General features: G+C 30.5%; 1 protein-coding gene across 1 annotated transcript in view; it reads right to left on the bottom strand.

Annotated features, from left to right (window-relative positions):
• The window catches only part of LOC111627359 (homeobox protein DBX1-like), a 30,818-nt gene extending 16,399 nt beyond the window's left edge, over positions 1-14,419 (bottom strand). The window contains exons 1-2 of the mRNA XM_023370916.1: positions 13,743-14,419; positions 11,486-12,775 (exon numbers count right to left, since the gene is read on the bottom strand). Of these exons, the coding sequence (XP_023226684.1) occupies positions 11,486-11,816 (331 nt within the window). The 5' untranslated portion in view covers positions 11,817-12,775; positions 13,743-14,419. The remainder of the gene's footprint in view (positions 1-11,485; positions 12,776-13,742) is intronic.
• Positions 14,420-14,832: the final 413 nt, after the last annotated feature.

Here is a 14,832-nt window from a genome sequence, read left to right on the forward strand (position 1 = left end):
CTTCTTAAAATTTATGATGGATCATGAGCACTGCAACACAAAGAGCATTCACTCACTGTAGAACTTCTAGGCGCTGTACTTTGCTTTAATTATTGTACAGCTCTTAAATAATAATTATAAGAGCAGTTTAAGTGTTATAAAATGTTGTAAATAACGTCTTTGATTGCAATAATTAAATGCAAGATGGTCGCAGTTAATGTAAATCAGGTTTAAAACTGCATTAGAGAGCGTAAATCGTGACACTTTCGAAGACTTTTTAACGTTTTTTTGAATTAAATTTTATATCGAAATTTTCAATTCGTTAAAATTTAACGTCCTAGTTTATATATTTAACATTTTTACATAGAAAAAGCGTATAAGTAATCCAATAAAACGAATTTAAAAAATCCAATTCAATACATCAAACTGTGTTTTTGGATTCGAAAGAACGTACAAAAACTAGTCCAAAAAATGTAGAAAAATTAAATTTTAAAAATTTTTATCACGTTAAACTTCTATATATTTTGTAACTCGTGTCAATCCTAGAGATTTTTTAGATCATCTCTAAAAACAAATAAGAAAAAGAAAAAGGCAAACGATCGGTCGTAACTGGAGTTTATCGTATCCGAATGTTTTCGAGACGGATTTGTAAGAAAAATATAGAATAAAATCGCAAATAGAATTCATATTTTCGCGAGGAAAACATTTTACCAAAGTCTCGACCGAGTTTTTCTCATAAAAATACACAGAAAAAGCCACCCCTGCTTGGAAATAACGACAATATGATAGACAGAGACTTTTTTTTCTTCCTCTGACCTTCTATCAATAAGAAAGAATAGTAAAGTGGATATTTGGAATAACACGTTGTGAATTTACATAGGGCAATCTGTTTTATTGTAAAAACAGCTGAAGCAGACGTCCAGAATAGAAATCAAGAATAAGGAATAACCCTTACAGCAATAACACTCAACCACTCCATTATCTACATAAATATCAACCCCTTACAAATTATTTTTATTGGGAGAAATATCTTTAATAAATTCAATTATTTGGGTACATTCTTTTGTTCATTTTCGAGTCAGAAATTTGCATAAATTATTTAGATTTAAACACTTAAGCTAATTATTATATTTATCGATGGTGCTTTTATTTGTAATGAAAGTCCTGATTTTGGATGTAGATCTGTAAGTGTTTATGGAGTTATTTTGTGTAAAACTATCGAAGAAATCTAGAATTATCTAATAAATTTACTTATATAACTCTAGAATTGCCTTCTATAATTTATCATTAGCAAAGTCTAGAACAATCAACCATGTCTATTCATCCTCAGTAAAGTGTAAAACTATTAAACTGATTCATTCATCCTCATTAAAATCTAAGATTCTGATATAATTCTAATCCTCAGCAAAATCTAGAACTGTAAAAACATTCTTTTTTCTTCAGCCAAGTGTAGAATTCTCACATAAATCAACAAACTCTGGAATCTAATATGAATTTATTCGTTTCTAGCAAAATTTTTTAAAGTTTTTGGTTTATTTTTAAAGAGTTATTAGCAAAATAATCAAAATTTAATTAAAAATATGCTTAAAATTTATAAAAACCTTAGTTTCTTCAAATTTAGGGATTTTTCAGATTTATTTCTAAATTTAATGTAAAAGTACAAATATATAGCAGAAAATATGCTGCAAGGATGTTTTTTTAGACAAAATGTACAGTGCCATCACCTGAATTTATTCATTAAATTTAAGTGAGAATTGTTTAAATATCGAGAAGGGCTATTGTTGTTATTTTTATTCAAAAAAGTCCCAATTTAATCTCAAAATGGGCCAATAAATTTCAATAGTTACACGTATTTTTATAGGAGTTTTTTCCACGAAATTTTTAATTTAATTTTCAAAATAATTTAGAAAATTCTGTTTGCTATTTTGATTTTTAAAAAAATTCTTTATATCGAAACGTTTAATGTTCTTGGAAACACAATTAAAATTTGTGGGAAAAGAGGTTAGGGATTAGCATTAAGTATGGAGTGATCAGCATGGGGACAAAGGGAGTAAATGCGAAATTAGATCCAGAAATCCCTCACAATTCACCCCTCCCATGACCTCTGAAGCATAGTGACAATGGACGATGACAGATATGTAGGCATTGCCTACCCTGGGCGGATGTCGCGTGTCTTGTTGCCTTCCATATCTGATTTATTAAATCTCTTGTATTGATGTACTTTACACACACATTTTGCAATTAATACACCATTTTTTTTAAACCCCAACCCCCCTTTTGTTATTAATTGATTTTCTAAAAAATTCGGCCTAATTCTGGCCTGGAGAAATGGCTTCTTGCCTTATGAATTATGCGGCATTTACATAATTGCTACATTTATTACATTTGTCAAATTTGTGACGTAATGATAATTTGTCTCTAATGCCGTTACGTCACGCATACTGTCACACATAATGATTATGGCGAAATAAATGAATTTTGTTAGTTCTAAAACGAAGCTTTTACGTCGCCGGGATGGATTATTAAGGGAGTGTTACGTCACGTCACACACGATTTCCTGCGGAGAGCCAGCGTCACGTGATCGGTGATAATGATGTTACGTTATTTACATTATTATTATCGGGTTCGGTGTAGTGAAGTTAATGCTACGACATTAGCGTGGTCGAGTGGCAGTTTGACCAATCAACATGGCGTAACGTTGTAATATTTTATGGAAGGTGGGACGTACAAGCATATACGGCGTAACACACACCAACTGAAATCTGTACAGATAACGCTCTAAACTCTAGCTGTGTGTACAGTACAAGCGATGTCGAATATCTCTAAATCTTATCTCTTGTTCAAAATTTCGATTACGCTTGGCTGTAATGTTACTGTTAACGCTCCAAATTCTAGTTTTAGATGAGATGAAGATGTAAACAACTATATTATTTATATTTTGTATTAGATCAACAGATACTGCTCCAAGATCTATGCCTGTAGTTGGTGTAACGCTCCTACATTATGTTGAATATCTTTTAAAGTTTCACTGATTTAGTTTGCATTTTGGTTTTTTGTAGTCGCTCGGCATCACTTATACAGATAAGGTAACTTTTTTTTAGTTGTAAAGATGATACTAGAGATTAAAGAATGCAATTTTTTAATTGTGGAGCTGTTACTTACATTCTATTAAATCTTTAATTGCGAAACTTACGAATTTAGATCTTCATTTGACGTTTAAATAAGCGTCAGATGAAGCTGTAAATTCGTAAGTTTCTCAACTAAATTCGTAGGCTCTAAATTTCATGTTTTAGTTTATAAAGGGGAGATGCCAAGTAAATGTAAAGCACGATGTCGTGCGGTGTTCTGAGTTTTGTGTTTTGGAAGGTGTAGAGGTGATGCCGAACAATGTTAGATACGTGTTCATATCTGGCTTCCTATAACACTATAAATTCTGTAATTTTATAAGAAACAAAAATTGTAGAAAGTAAGCAAGTATAAATTCATTTTCTACGACAGATAATACACTAAACTGTATGTTGTAAACGGTGTTAAAATGATGTTAAACATCTATAAAAATAGTTATAAGTTTTCACATATACTGATGTGATGCGACAGATAAATTTCACGTTTCAGTTGTAGAAGTGATGCTGGACAACTATAAAAGATGGTAACTGTCAGTTGTGCTATGGCTTATACTTTAGTATCCTGCGTAACCTTTTCTTTTCTATAAAATTGTGTTAAAGTACAAGCGACAAGCATGGTTACCCCAGCAAATTAACCGCCGAAAACGTGTTATTCAATCGATATTATCTTTAATGGTCAGATAATTCTGTTGTGAAGGAGTGCAAGATGCGGTTAACAGCTGCAAAAATATCCGTTCTCCGTTTTCCCATATATTAAAACTAATTAGCAAAGTTAAAAATGCCTAAATCCTTCCTTGAAACACCAAAAAAAATGTAAGAATTTTAAGTTTATTCCTTATTTTCGATAGGATATTCAATGTTTGAATGGAGTTTTATGGCCCATTAAACTTGTACTCTATCTCCTGTACAGATTTCCTGCCCAAATTCGGGGGCAAAAGTGGATCAAATGGATTATCCCGACTTACTAACTGTTGGTGGGGAGAAAATTCAATAGAATCGATACAGTTGCCACCAGAAACGATAAGTTAAACCTCCCGAAGTGAACGAGTATAATGATCCTATTCTATAATAATTATGCAAGTGTCATTGCAAAATCTTTTGTTTACGCTGATAAAATTAATAATTTCTATATTTTAAAATTTATCAGGTTCTAAAATTCATAAAAATTGAACTAGTTATTACTGTAAAATTAATAACTATCAGCAGAATTAGATTTAATTTAAGTGACTTTTTCAGATTTATTTGAGATTTACGCTTAAAATTTATATTATATTCGCTTACTTTTTTTAAAGAAAATTTGTTTTTACTAAACTTTAATAATGTAAAATGCAATTTTAAAATTTAGGATGGACGAAAGTCAGTTAACTCTAATTTCTATAGCAGTTAATCAACTTTTAGGCCACACTGAATAATAAAGGATTTATGGGCAAAACTTGCTTCAAAATTTTAAAAATCTCGATTATTTTTTAAGGTAAATTTTATCCAAAAGATAATAATTGTAATACCTTCAAAAAGATTTATGTTTTTATAGTGTTTTTAACAAAATTTTCTATTAAATTAATTTCAAACTCGTCTTTCCTGAAGTGATAGCAAGCTCGACTTGTATGGTTTATTTGATGTTTTATAGGGAAAAATCTAAAAAAAAATTTCAAATTTTTATGCTTGTTATAAGCATAAAAGTGCCCTTTTTTGAAAATTATGTGCAAGGCCTGAGTTAGTGACAGTGTTTTTTAATACAGAAGAAGTGTAGAGAGAGTGTTTATAAGTGAAAGAATCTCGTTGTCTTAGAGAATTGCTTCTACAACTCTGAGATGATTCTTTCTTTTTCTTTTCTCTTTGATTTTTTTGAATCGTGTCGTTACATCATTTGCCTTTTGTGTGACAAATTCTTTTCTTTTAAACCCAATCTTTGCATTTCTCAATTGGTTTCTCGATGTGTAATGATCTCTTTTCTATTAATGACCCGCAATAGATTTCCTTTCTGTTCGAGTAAAATAGGTACTAATGATCAACTTTTATCATGATTTAATGAGATTTTTCCACTAAAAATAACTTGTTTCTACCATTATTTGAATTTTTGTTTGAGTTCTTTCGCTTAAATCAAGCATTTTCGACGACAAGGAGTACAATTGATTCACTTAAACTAATCAAATTCATGTCTGTCTAAGAAAACTATGTAATAATCCCCTATCAAAATAAGTCTCTATTTGGTTAAATAGTTATATAATTTTAAAGAAACTAATAATAATCTTTTTATATTAATATATGCAGTCAGTTTCCTTGCACTTAGTCCAAGGAAACTAAGTATATCTGCAAATATTAGTGTAAAGAAACTATATGAGGACCAAATTTAGCGCTGTTATGTACAGTAATTTCTTAAATTACTGAAACTGCAAAGAGTTAACTATGTGCTATCTCTTTATATTAAGTGTATCTATTAATATAGAAATCCACTTATATAGTTTTCTTATGTTTATAATTCTTCTTTATATATTTTTCTTGTTAATGTAGGGAAACTAATATGAGGAGATCAAATACTAAGAGTCCTTTAATACAATAGAAAACTAAATAATTTAATTCGATTTCTTACTAGAAAGTTTTTATCCAATTTCTTTAATTCTAAATTTATTAATATACGAAGAATAAGAGAATTGGGTATATAAGTCTAGTACATCTTTCAATTAAAGAAAATCATGCAAAAGTACAGTACATTTATACGTATTACTATATAAAAACTATGTAGGAAGTGAAAGCGTCTATAATATAAGGAAACTAAGAGAGTTACTTAGTTTTTTTACATATTGTAAGGAAGTTTTGTGAGAGAGCAAAGTACTTTCATTAGGTTTCTTGCAATGGAAATTAAATTCACAAGATGTATTATAGAAAATAGGTACGTGTGATCAATTTAACACGCTTTAATGAGGTTTTTACACGAGGCCTGTAAGTTTACTCCTTCGAGAGTTAAATTTAAAGTCACGAATTCCTTTTTTAAATGTAATAAAATAATTTTTAGATTTGTTATCTAATTATTTAACTTAATATTTGTGTAATTTAAGTAGGTTATTTTTTGTTTACATCAGTTGATAATTTACATTTAGAGTATTTAAAGTTCAAAAATTTGGTAGATAATCGATCAAATGACACAAAATCTAATAAATTTTCTTGCTTTTTTCAATAATAGAATCATCAAAAACTTCTTTTTTTTATTGATAAACCTATCTTTTTATTTCTTCTAAATCCTGTTTTAGTTGTTGATGTGTCCTATATTAATTGAAAATAACTCGCAGGATGGATCATTAGATCGATTCTAGTTTGTTTCAAAGCAAAAAATATCAACTAGATGCTTCAATTTTGCCATTAATGCAAGAAAACTGTAAAAATCTTCTATATTCATCAGTTATGTAGAGAAATTATAAAGAAATTACATAAAAAAAAGAATTTAAATTAGTTGTTTTTACACTTTTTCCTCTTATATTAATGTAAAGAAACTAAATATTACTGTGAATAAAGGAAACAGGAGCTTCTAATGTCAGAAAAGTATCATAACTTTATTATATCTAATATAATAAAGTAACCAACTACAACTACGAGTTGCTATTAATTCATATATATAGTTTAGTTCTCCTTTTATAAGTGTAAGGGGATTTATAGTTACTTTATATTAATTACATTTCAGTTAACGTAGAAAACTATGAAGGAACTAAATACTACTAATAATGCTAGGAAACTGTGTAAAATAAGTAAGAACTATTATTATATGTAGTTTATATAAAAGGATTTTTAATAAGTAGTCTCCTTATATAGTTTAATTCCACCTTTTATTAATATAAGGGAACTAAGTAGATCAATTAATGTTCTACAGCTCGAAAATCTGTTAAATCTGGGTTCTTTCTGCGGGAGGTCTTTATAACAATGTCATTTCTCTATCTCAAGGGATGCGATACCCCGATTTTGAGGACGTGGAGGGGATTTTATTCTCACACACAACATGATTCTTTACACGAGTACCTCGTATTTACGATTATTTCATCTTTAATTTCGCTTCTCGACCCCCGTAAATGTGTTACTGTTGTGTATAATGCGCAAGAAAATCATCATCCTACAAGCAAACTGAAAGCGAATGAATTTTCTGAATACCTTTACAGAAGTGCAACGCCCGTTCACCTCGTCACGTGCCTACCTATGGGTCATAAATAAAAGGGAAAGTAAGAAGAACCCCGAAAATGTTTTCTGATAGAAAAACATTGTTGTGTTAGGTATTTGTAAAGTCTGGCGTGCTACTTATTATGCATGTAGAACAAGACGCTTACCCTCCACAATTAAGTCGTCACCTCTTCGAAAACTAATGAAGTCGTCAGTGGGATACGCTGCCCCCCGGTGCTGTATTTGTTCTGTGCGAATTATCATTTAATTACCGGGTTAGAAGGGGGCGTCGACAATTTATTCTCCCGAGAGCAAGCACACCCAGGCATACAGGTATGCAGTGACGCCATCTTAATAAGCTGCTGCGCTTTATATCTATTTTCATTATGGCCGCACTGCCGAGTGGGTAAATATGAGGCTATTAATCTTATAATGTGCTTTTATAGAGACGAGCCTCCCACTTTTAGCGATCGTTTCGGGTTTTTTTATGTTAGATTTGATAAATTTTGAATATATTTTTGTTTTCGAATGTATTTCGAAGTATAAATAATTTTTTTTTCTCTCCTCGCTTTAAATCTGTCGGTCATAGTCTTATTTTTATACCTTTTTTTCTATGATTTGTATAAAAATCGTAAAGTTTAAAGCTGAATTTTATGCTAAAGTTGTTAACTTAAAAAGAAAAAAAAATGTCAAATTTGTGGGCTTCTTACAAAGATTATGAGCTTCAAGTAATGATGACGGCTTCATTTAATGGTTAAGCTTCAAATAATGATTACGGTGGTTTAATAAAAGTTATGAAGTTCAAATAAAGGCTATGAGTTTCAAGTAAAATTTCTTTATATAAAGACTATAAGCTTCGAGTAAATATGAGATTCGCATCAATGTTATGACCTTTATGTTTAGTGTATAAAATTTTTATGCATAGATTGTAAACCTCGTGTGAACGTCGAGGTTCTTACGAAGGTTTTGGGTTTCGTGTAAAGGCTGGAAGCGATATAAACTCTATATAAAGGTCACGAAATGAGCTTGAATTTTGTGTACAGATACTAGCTTATAAGTTTATAAGTGTTTATAACATAAGAACAAATGAAATAAATACCTAAAACGGAAATAAACTAATTATTCTCGACTGAAATAGAGCACAAAATCAACTCTCACGAAAATATTTCCATAGATAAAATCGAATAAAAATAATCTAAATTCGATTTTTTTTTAACATTAAAAATTAAAACTACCATCGTCAATTACATCGGAATCGATTTTTTATATGATTAATGAGGATAGATTTTAATAAATTTGGTTAATTTTTTTTAAAAAAAAAGCACTCTTTTCACCATTAGAAAAAAAATTGTTAAAAAGAATTTAAGAAGAAGGGGGAAAAGTGGAGAAAAAGTTATTAAGGAGTCCAAAAAGTGGCATAAGTTTGGGTTAAAACCAAAGGATCTTTTTTTATATTATTATTTCTTATTCTTGTTTCCATTTAGAACAATGGAAAAGGACGAGGTAAGTGGAGAACCATTAGTAAAATCTGTTTGTATGTTAATCGCATTTAAAGCAAGAGAAATTCTCAAACGACTAATAAGCTTTGTTAATTAATTGATGCAGTTTTGAAGTGATGACGTCGGAGAGAGAGAGAGAGTGCTACGTTAATTACGAGTCTAATATAAATGTGCAAACTACATTAATTACACTTAAGATGACGATTATGACCTGGAGTTAATTAGGTTAAAAATAAATGCGAAATTTCCTCGCTAATTAAGCCATTCAGACGATTGAAAACGGTTTTCATTAAAACGAAAGATGATAATGTGGCTAATTGCTCAACGTTTCCTCTTAATGTTCCATCTTCTCCTCCCCCCGTTTTCTCAATATAATCTAGAATAAAACAACCGAAAACATAAAAATCCCGCAAGCGTTAATTTAGTGGCAAATTGTGCATTTAATATATCAAATAAATAAATGCTAGGACAGCTTATATCATTTTAATTAATTTCTACCTCATTACTCGTCTACACTAAATGGCCAGTTACTTTACAGATCACTTAACTTTCTCTTAAAAACATACCTGGCACTGAAGGCGCCAGGTGGGCAAATTATTACCACAATATTAATTAGTCTATTTTTTACTGGTTGAACAGGTAAGCAAATTTTGGTTAGAAGCAGTTGTAGAAGCGTTAGAACTTCACCATGTTTATGAAAGTAAAAACTTTTATTACTTATTAATACACTTGACAGGACGTTTTCGGTAGTTTAGGTAGGCCTTTAAGTATTAGGAAATGGAAAAAATCGGGAGGGGGGTTTAAAAATATGGAATGTTTTATATGTTAAAATGATTCTAGACGTTTATAAATTAGTAATTAAATGACCGTTGTACGACCTTTGTACTTTATAGGCTCTCGTTTAATGTTTAAGTTACAAGTTACGAGGTTGTTCTGGAAGGCAAAATGATTGTGATCGCTTCTGTCATAATGTAGTGACACGGATCGTCGGGTTGCAATTAAATATCTATAGAGAGATGTTGACAGACCATTAATACACTTCTATATGTCAATAACGTACTGTACCCGATGTATGGGCCCATCTCCTCCCCCGTTATCTTCTGCGATTTTCTTAAAATTGCACAATTAAATCGGCTGCGAAGTTAGAGTAAATGTAAACATATTTTTCCTTTTTTAAAAAAAAATAATCGATTTTTGATAATCGTTAGATTAATTTAGTCGATTTCTTTAAAAAAAATTTATTGTCATATCCTCACAATATCCTCGTTTTCTCCATCTGAAATATGTAATGGCTTGCCCCTGTACATCACACCTTTCCTTTAACAATAAAATCATGCAGGTCATCTATTAATTGTTTTCAGAGGAAAAGTTTAAATTGAAATATCGTTATTAAAGTAGTTTTTATATAGTTAATAAGGGCCTACTCCCTCTAATCTTTACATATTTCTCTCGAATTTTATCTATCTCACTTATTTTTTTGAGATTAAGGAATGACGGACGGACAGACGAACAGACGTTAGTGGAAATTTATAGGTCTACAATATTTTATTTTCGAGTTCAGACCATTTAAGACATTTTATATAAATGGAAATTCAATATATAATTTGCTTTAATAATCTATTTTCGTTCGTATTAGTGGAGAAACATATTTTTCTATTTTGAGAGCCAAAAAGTAGGGATGTTCTAATTTTGGTGATAAGTTTAAATTCCCTTTCGACAAATTTCTTTTCCTATTTTTTTTAAAAATAACATTTTTAAATGTTAAATTACGTTAAAAAAATCTAATACTAAATTTTCTTACTAAAANTTTTATTGTGTTTCGTTGGCATGAAGCTATGAATTTTATTTATATCTTAATATAATGATATCACATATTCGAATCATTTCTTAACAGGCGACAGCTGTCGATGGCAATGGCTTTTATTAAAATAAAGAGATTTTATTGCTCTTTATTAGCTTTATTCATAAACACAATACAAAACTTTCTTAACAATTTCAAAGAAGTCTTTATGCAAATTTAATTTAATTAATTTACTACCTAATCATTTTTTGAACAAGACAAAGCGGAGAATATGCGATTAGAATAGTTAAAATATTTATTTATTTTAATCTTTTTTTTTAAAAAATTAATGATAATTAAATAGTTTTCTTTAATGTTATACGATTAATGGTAACTATTTATAATTCAAAATAATTTCAAACCTATTTAGATTATCGTGAAATAAAGATATGTATGAAGACTGTTAGTAGGTTAGTGCTTAAAAATTCTAAACTTTAACTGATAATTAGGAAAATTAACATTTTGATTTATGTTCGACTTTTAAGTCTCGTTAGTTTCAAAGTATGAATATTTAGATAGGTTTTGCGCTATTAATTTTGATAGGACATTAAATTTTTTTAGGTAAATTTAAGGTTAAGATGCTCTACTTTGATGTTGCCCCGATTTTGTGGAGAAATGTTAACACTTTGTTTTTATCTTGTACAAGTTTTTGGAAGTTTAAACATAATTATAAGCTATAAATTATTACAATTTTGAATTAAAACAATGCGATGAAGTTTCTGCTTACGCTCGAATTTAACAATTAAAAAGTTAGCGAGAGTGGCCAAAACGTCATCGATAAGACCACCTCCAAAATTTATGGCATTGCCGGTTGCATCTCAACATGTGCCACTCGTCTAGTATAAGCCGGGTTGGTAGTAGCGAGAGGAATGGTTTAAAAAAAAATGCTTGCCACTCACCTGTGGGCGACATGATGGACTTGGTGGTGACCATCCTGTCTTTGGTGTCAGCTAGAATGGTGCTGACCCCAAACTTCAAGTAGGGGGCCGTCGAATAGTGATCCTGGTCGTTGGTGCATGTGGTACAGTCTCCGTCAGAACAGTTGGCCGTGACAGGTACGGGCCGCGCAACTTGGTACGGACTGTGCTCCCTCAGAAGGTTCTCCACAAAAAATGACGTGTTAACGTGAGGACTGGTAGTGGGAGAGGGATTGGTTATACCTGCGGAGGTCAAGGGACACCTGAGGAATGTCGGGTACACAGGATTCTGTGTCAAAAGGTTAGGGTACATGGCTGACTCTTCCACCTGAGTACATTTGATATAAGGAGACCGTCCCGTGTGATTTTTGTGCTATGAATTATACAAAACATTGAATAAGTCAAAAAATGATTTTGTAAAACGCGCACTGCGACATATGAGCACCCAATAAAGTGAATACGGCGACTTATCAACTGGACACATGAATCTATGGTGGGTAAGCCACACGAGCACTCCGATTGGCGGAGCGCTTCTCTTCCGCCAGCCGATTATGCAGCGTTGGGTCCGTCCTCTCTCTCCGCCGGTCACGTGACTGCTCTCTCCACCTTCTCGTCGGCCTTTTACTTTGGAAAACATTACAGACGATGCATAATGATTGCATAAAGAGCTACCTACCGACATCATTTTCACTATTTTCTATTTAACTTATTGTCTGTTAATGGCTCTTCCCTTCGTTATCCTCATCGCCCCTCTTCCGGTCATCGTCCCGTGTACTTTAACTTCCGATAAGTATTTAAACTAAAGTATCGAAGCATCGATCTAAATTTACTCAAATATCGCTGCCTATAGGCAGACTACTTACTAACAAATATCTAATTGTTAGGCGCCGTAGGGTAGGCATTTTTAATTTATGCAATTATCTCGCGATAGGAGTGGCCTTTACAGAGGAACTCTTAACCAAATTTCCTCTCTTTTTTTTTTTTAAATATCTGTAGTACATCTGAATGTGCTTTTTGATGTTAATACATTCCAAAAACATCATCTAAAAATTTCCGTCTTCGTCTTGTAAATATACTTCTTGTCACTAAAGCATCTTAATTAATTTTCCATTTTTTTTTTTAATGTGACTCCTATGAATCGCATTAACATCCAAAAACTTAAATTATCTTCTAAAAATATCTTTTATTGCAGATTATTTAATTAGATTAATAACAGGTCTGCTGTAAACGATGTTAAAGTTAATAAAAGGTAATCGACTCGAGTATTATTTTCTGAAAATAAAAAAAATAAAATAAAAAGTTAGAAAATAATTGAAATCAAATTCTCCATTGAATATTTAAGAAAATAAACACGAAAATTAGACTTAGTAAGTCCATGATTATGTATTCTATTAATGATTTTTAATTAGGAATTTGTTGTTGATTTTTTTTTTTTATGTTTGTCTTTTTGATGCTCTTTTCTAAGCCATAAATTATCTTAGAATTAGGAAAGAGGTTTTTTGAAATAATTAATAATAATCTCATAATTAAAGGTCGGTTAATATAAACATGATAAACTATCAGGAACACATTGAAAAGGTGATTTACATTAAGACATTAATCATTATCAAATTTTCTTTAAAAAAAAAAATCATTTAAAGGCTCTGTCTAAAAAAAACATTTTGATATTTTTCTCAATTTTTAAATGTTTTTCGATTTTTTTGAATTTTTCATTTTTCAAAAATATAATTGAGACTTCTAATAAATCATTTCTAAACGTTTTTTTTATTTGGAAATTGTTATTTTTTTAAATAGATTTTTAACCTGTTTTTAACTTTTAAATATTTTATTTTGTATTACTTTTAATCTCATTTTTTTATAGAAAAATTAAAGGGTTTTCATCTGTTTTCTTAAATTTTTTTTAAAGAAAATTTGAAAAAAGTACTGTTTTTTTAACTTCTCAAATGTTTAATTGTTTGAACCGGAAAAAAATTATATGAAATTTTTATTTTTCAATCTCCTATTGAAATATTCTTGTTTCATAAAAAAAAGAAATCCATTTTTTTTGGAACAAAGTCCAGTTGTTCCGTTTCAAAAAGTTTCTAATTTTTTTTTTGGTGAAATTGGGCAATTGAAATTGACTTTTTTAATGAAATTTTCGGACTTTTTTTCACTTTAGAAAAATTTCATTCTCTAGAAAGTTTCAAATTCTTAAAGCTAAGGTGAAATTTCAAAAAAAAAAAAAATTATATATACTTACAAATTGTATTTTTCTAGAAATGTTTTTAGATTTTAATATTTTAGTCGTTTAAAAAGAAAAAGGAAAACCTCTCAATTTTCAAAGAAACTTCCAAAGAATAAAAACAAACTAATCGAAATTTCTCAATTTCCAACGATTTCTGTTCCAATTTCCGAAAGTTATTTTTGAAATTTCCGAGAAGAAACGTCACGTGGACGTTTAAAATAATGCTCCGCGTGACGTTATCACGTAACGCAACTTTCGGATATCGTAACAAGAGTTAATAGGTAGATAATCGAGTATATAATCGTCATGAAAACTAATTATCGTTTGAAAGAGAAGCTCGGGAGCGCGATAAAGAAAGTGAAAGTGATTAGCGGAGGAGATTTAAAAACAGAGAAAAAGAAAGTGAGGAAGTTTGAAGATGTGACAATAGACGTTAATGCAACTTTAATAAGATGGGTTGACAGGCAGACGGATGCATAACAGCAGTCAAGCTGTTCGTTCATCGTTGAGGCATCAACAACCGACCTCCGATAGCAGCTTAATGGTGTTTTGATAGCGAAGTTTCAGGCGCACATGCCCTCTGTTGGACCACTCTTCTTTAGATAGACTTTTAATACTTGTCATTCTTTTGCTAGAAAACTTTTACGAATAATATTCCATCCCCTTTTTTAAAAAAACAATAAAAAAAAATCCTTCTGCAACTTTGCAACAATATATTTATTCATTCCGTTTCCAGCACTATACGATTTATATAAGTCATGAATGGAGATTCTTGCTCCAGGTTTTCTTTGCTTACAAATACGTGAGGCCTTAACATAACACGCTTTATGACGTCATATCTGTATGAGGTTCTTCCTTATAGATAAAACGAGTACAATTGGAGACATATTCTAGCACAGATTTGAAAGTGTTGAGGTAGAATGATGCTTTCCAATTATGCAGAAGAGGGTCGAAAAGAAGTACTTCTGTTTAATTTCCCTATTTTTTAAGACAAAAATTTAAGAATTAACAGATTGGACTTGTGCCTTTCATATAAGAGATAGGATATAATTTATTCTTATGATTCCACAGAAATTCTACAATATTCCAACTATATGAGTAGAAC

This window comes from Centruroides sculpturatus, unplaced genomic scaffold (genome assembly GCF_000671375.1).
Source record: "Centruroides sculpturatus isolate CEXI.00-Female unplaced genomic scaffold, Cexi_2.0 scaffold437, whole genome shotgun sequence".
Classification (NCBI taxonomy): Eukaryota; Metazoa; Arthropoda; class Arachnida; order Scorpiones; family Buthidae; genus Centruroides; species Centruroides sculpturatus.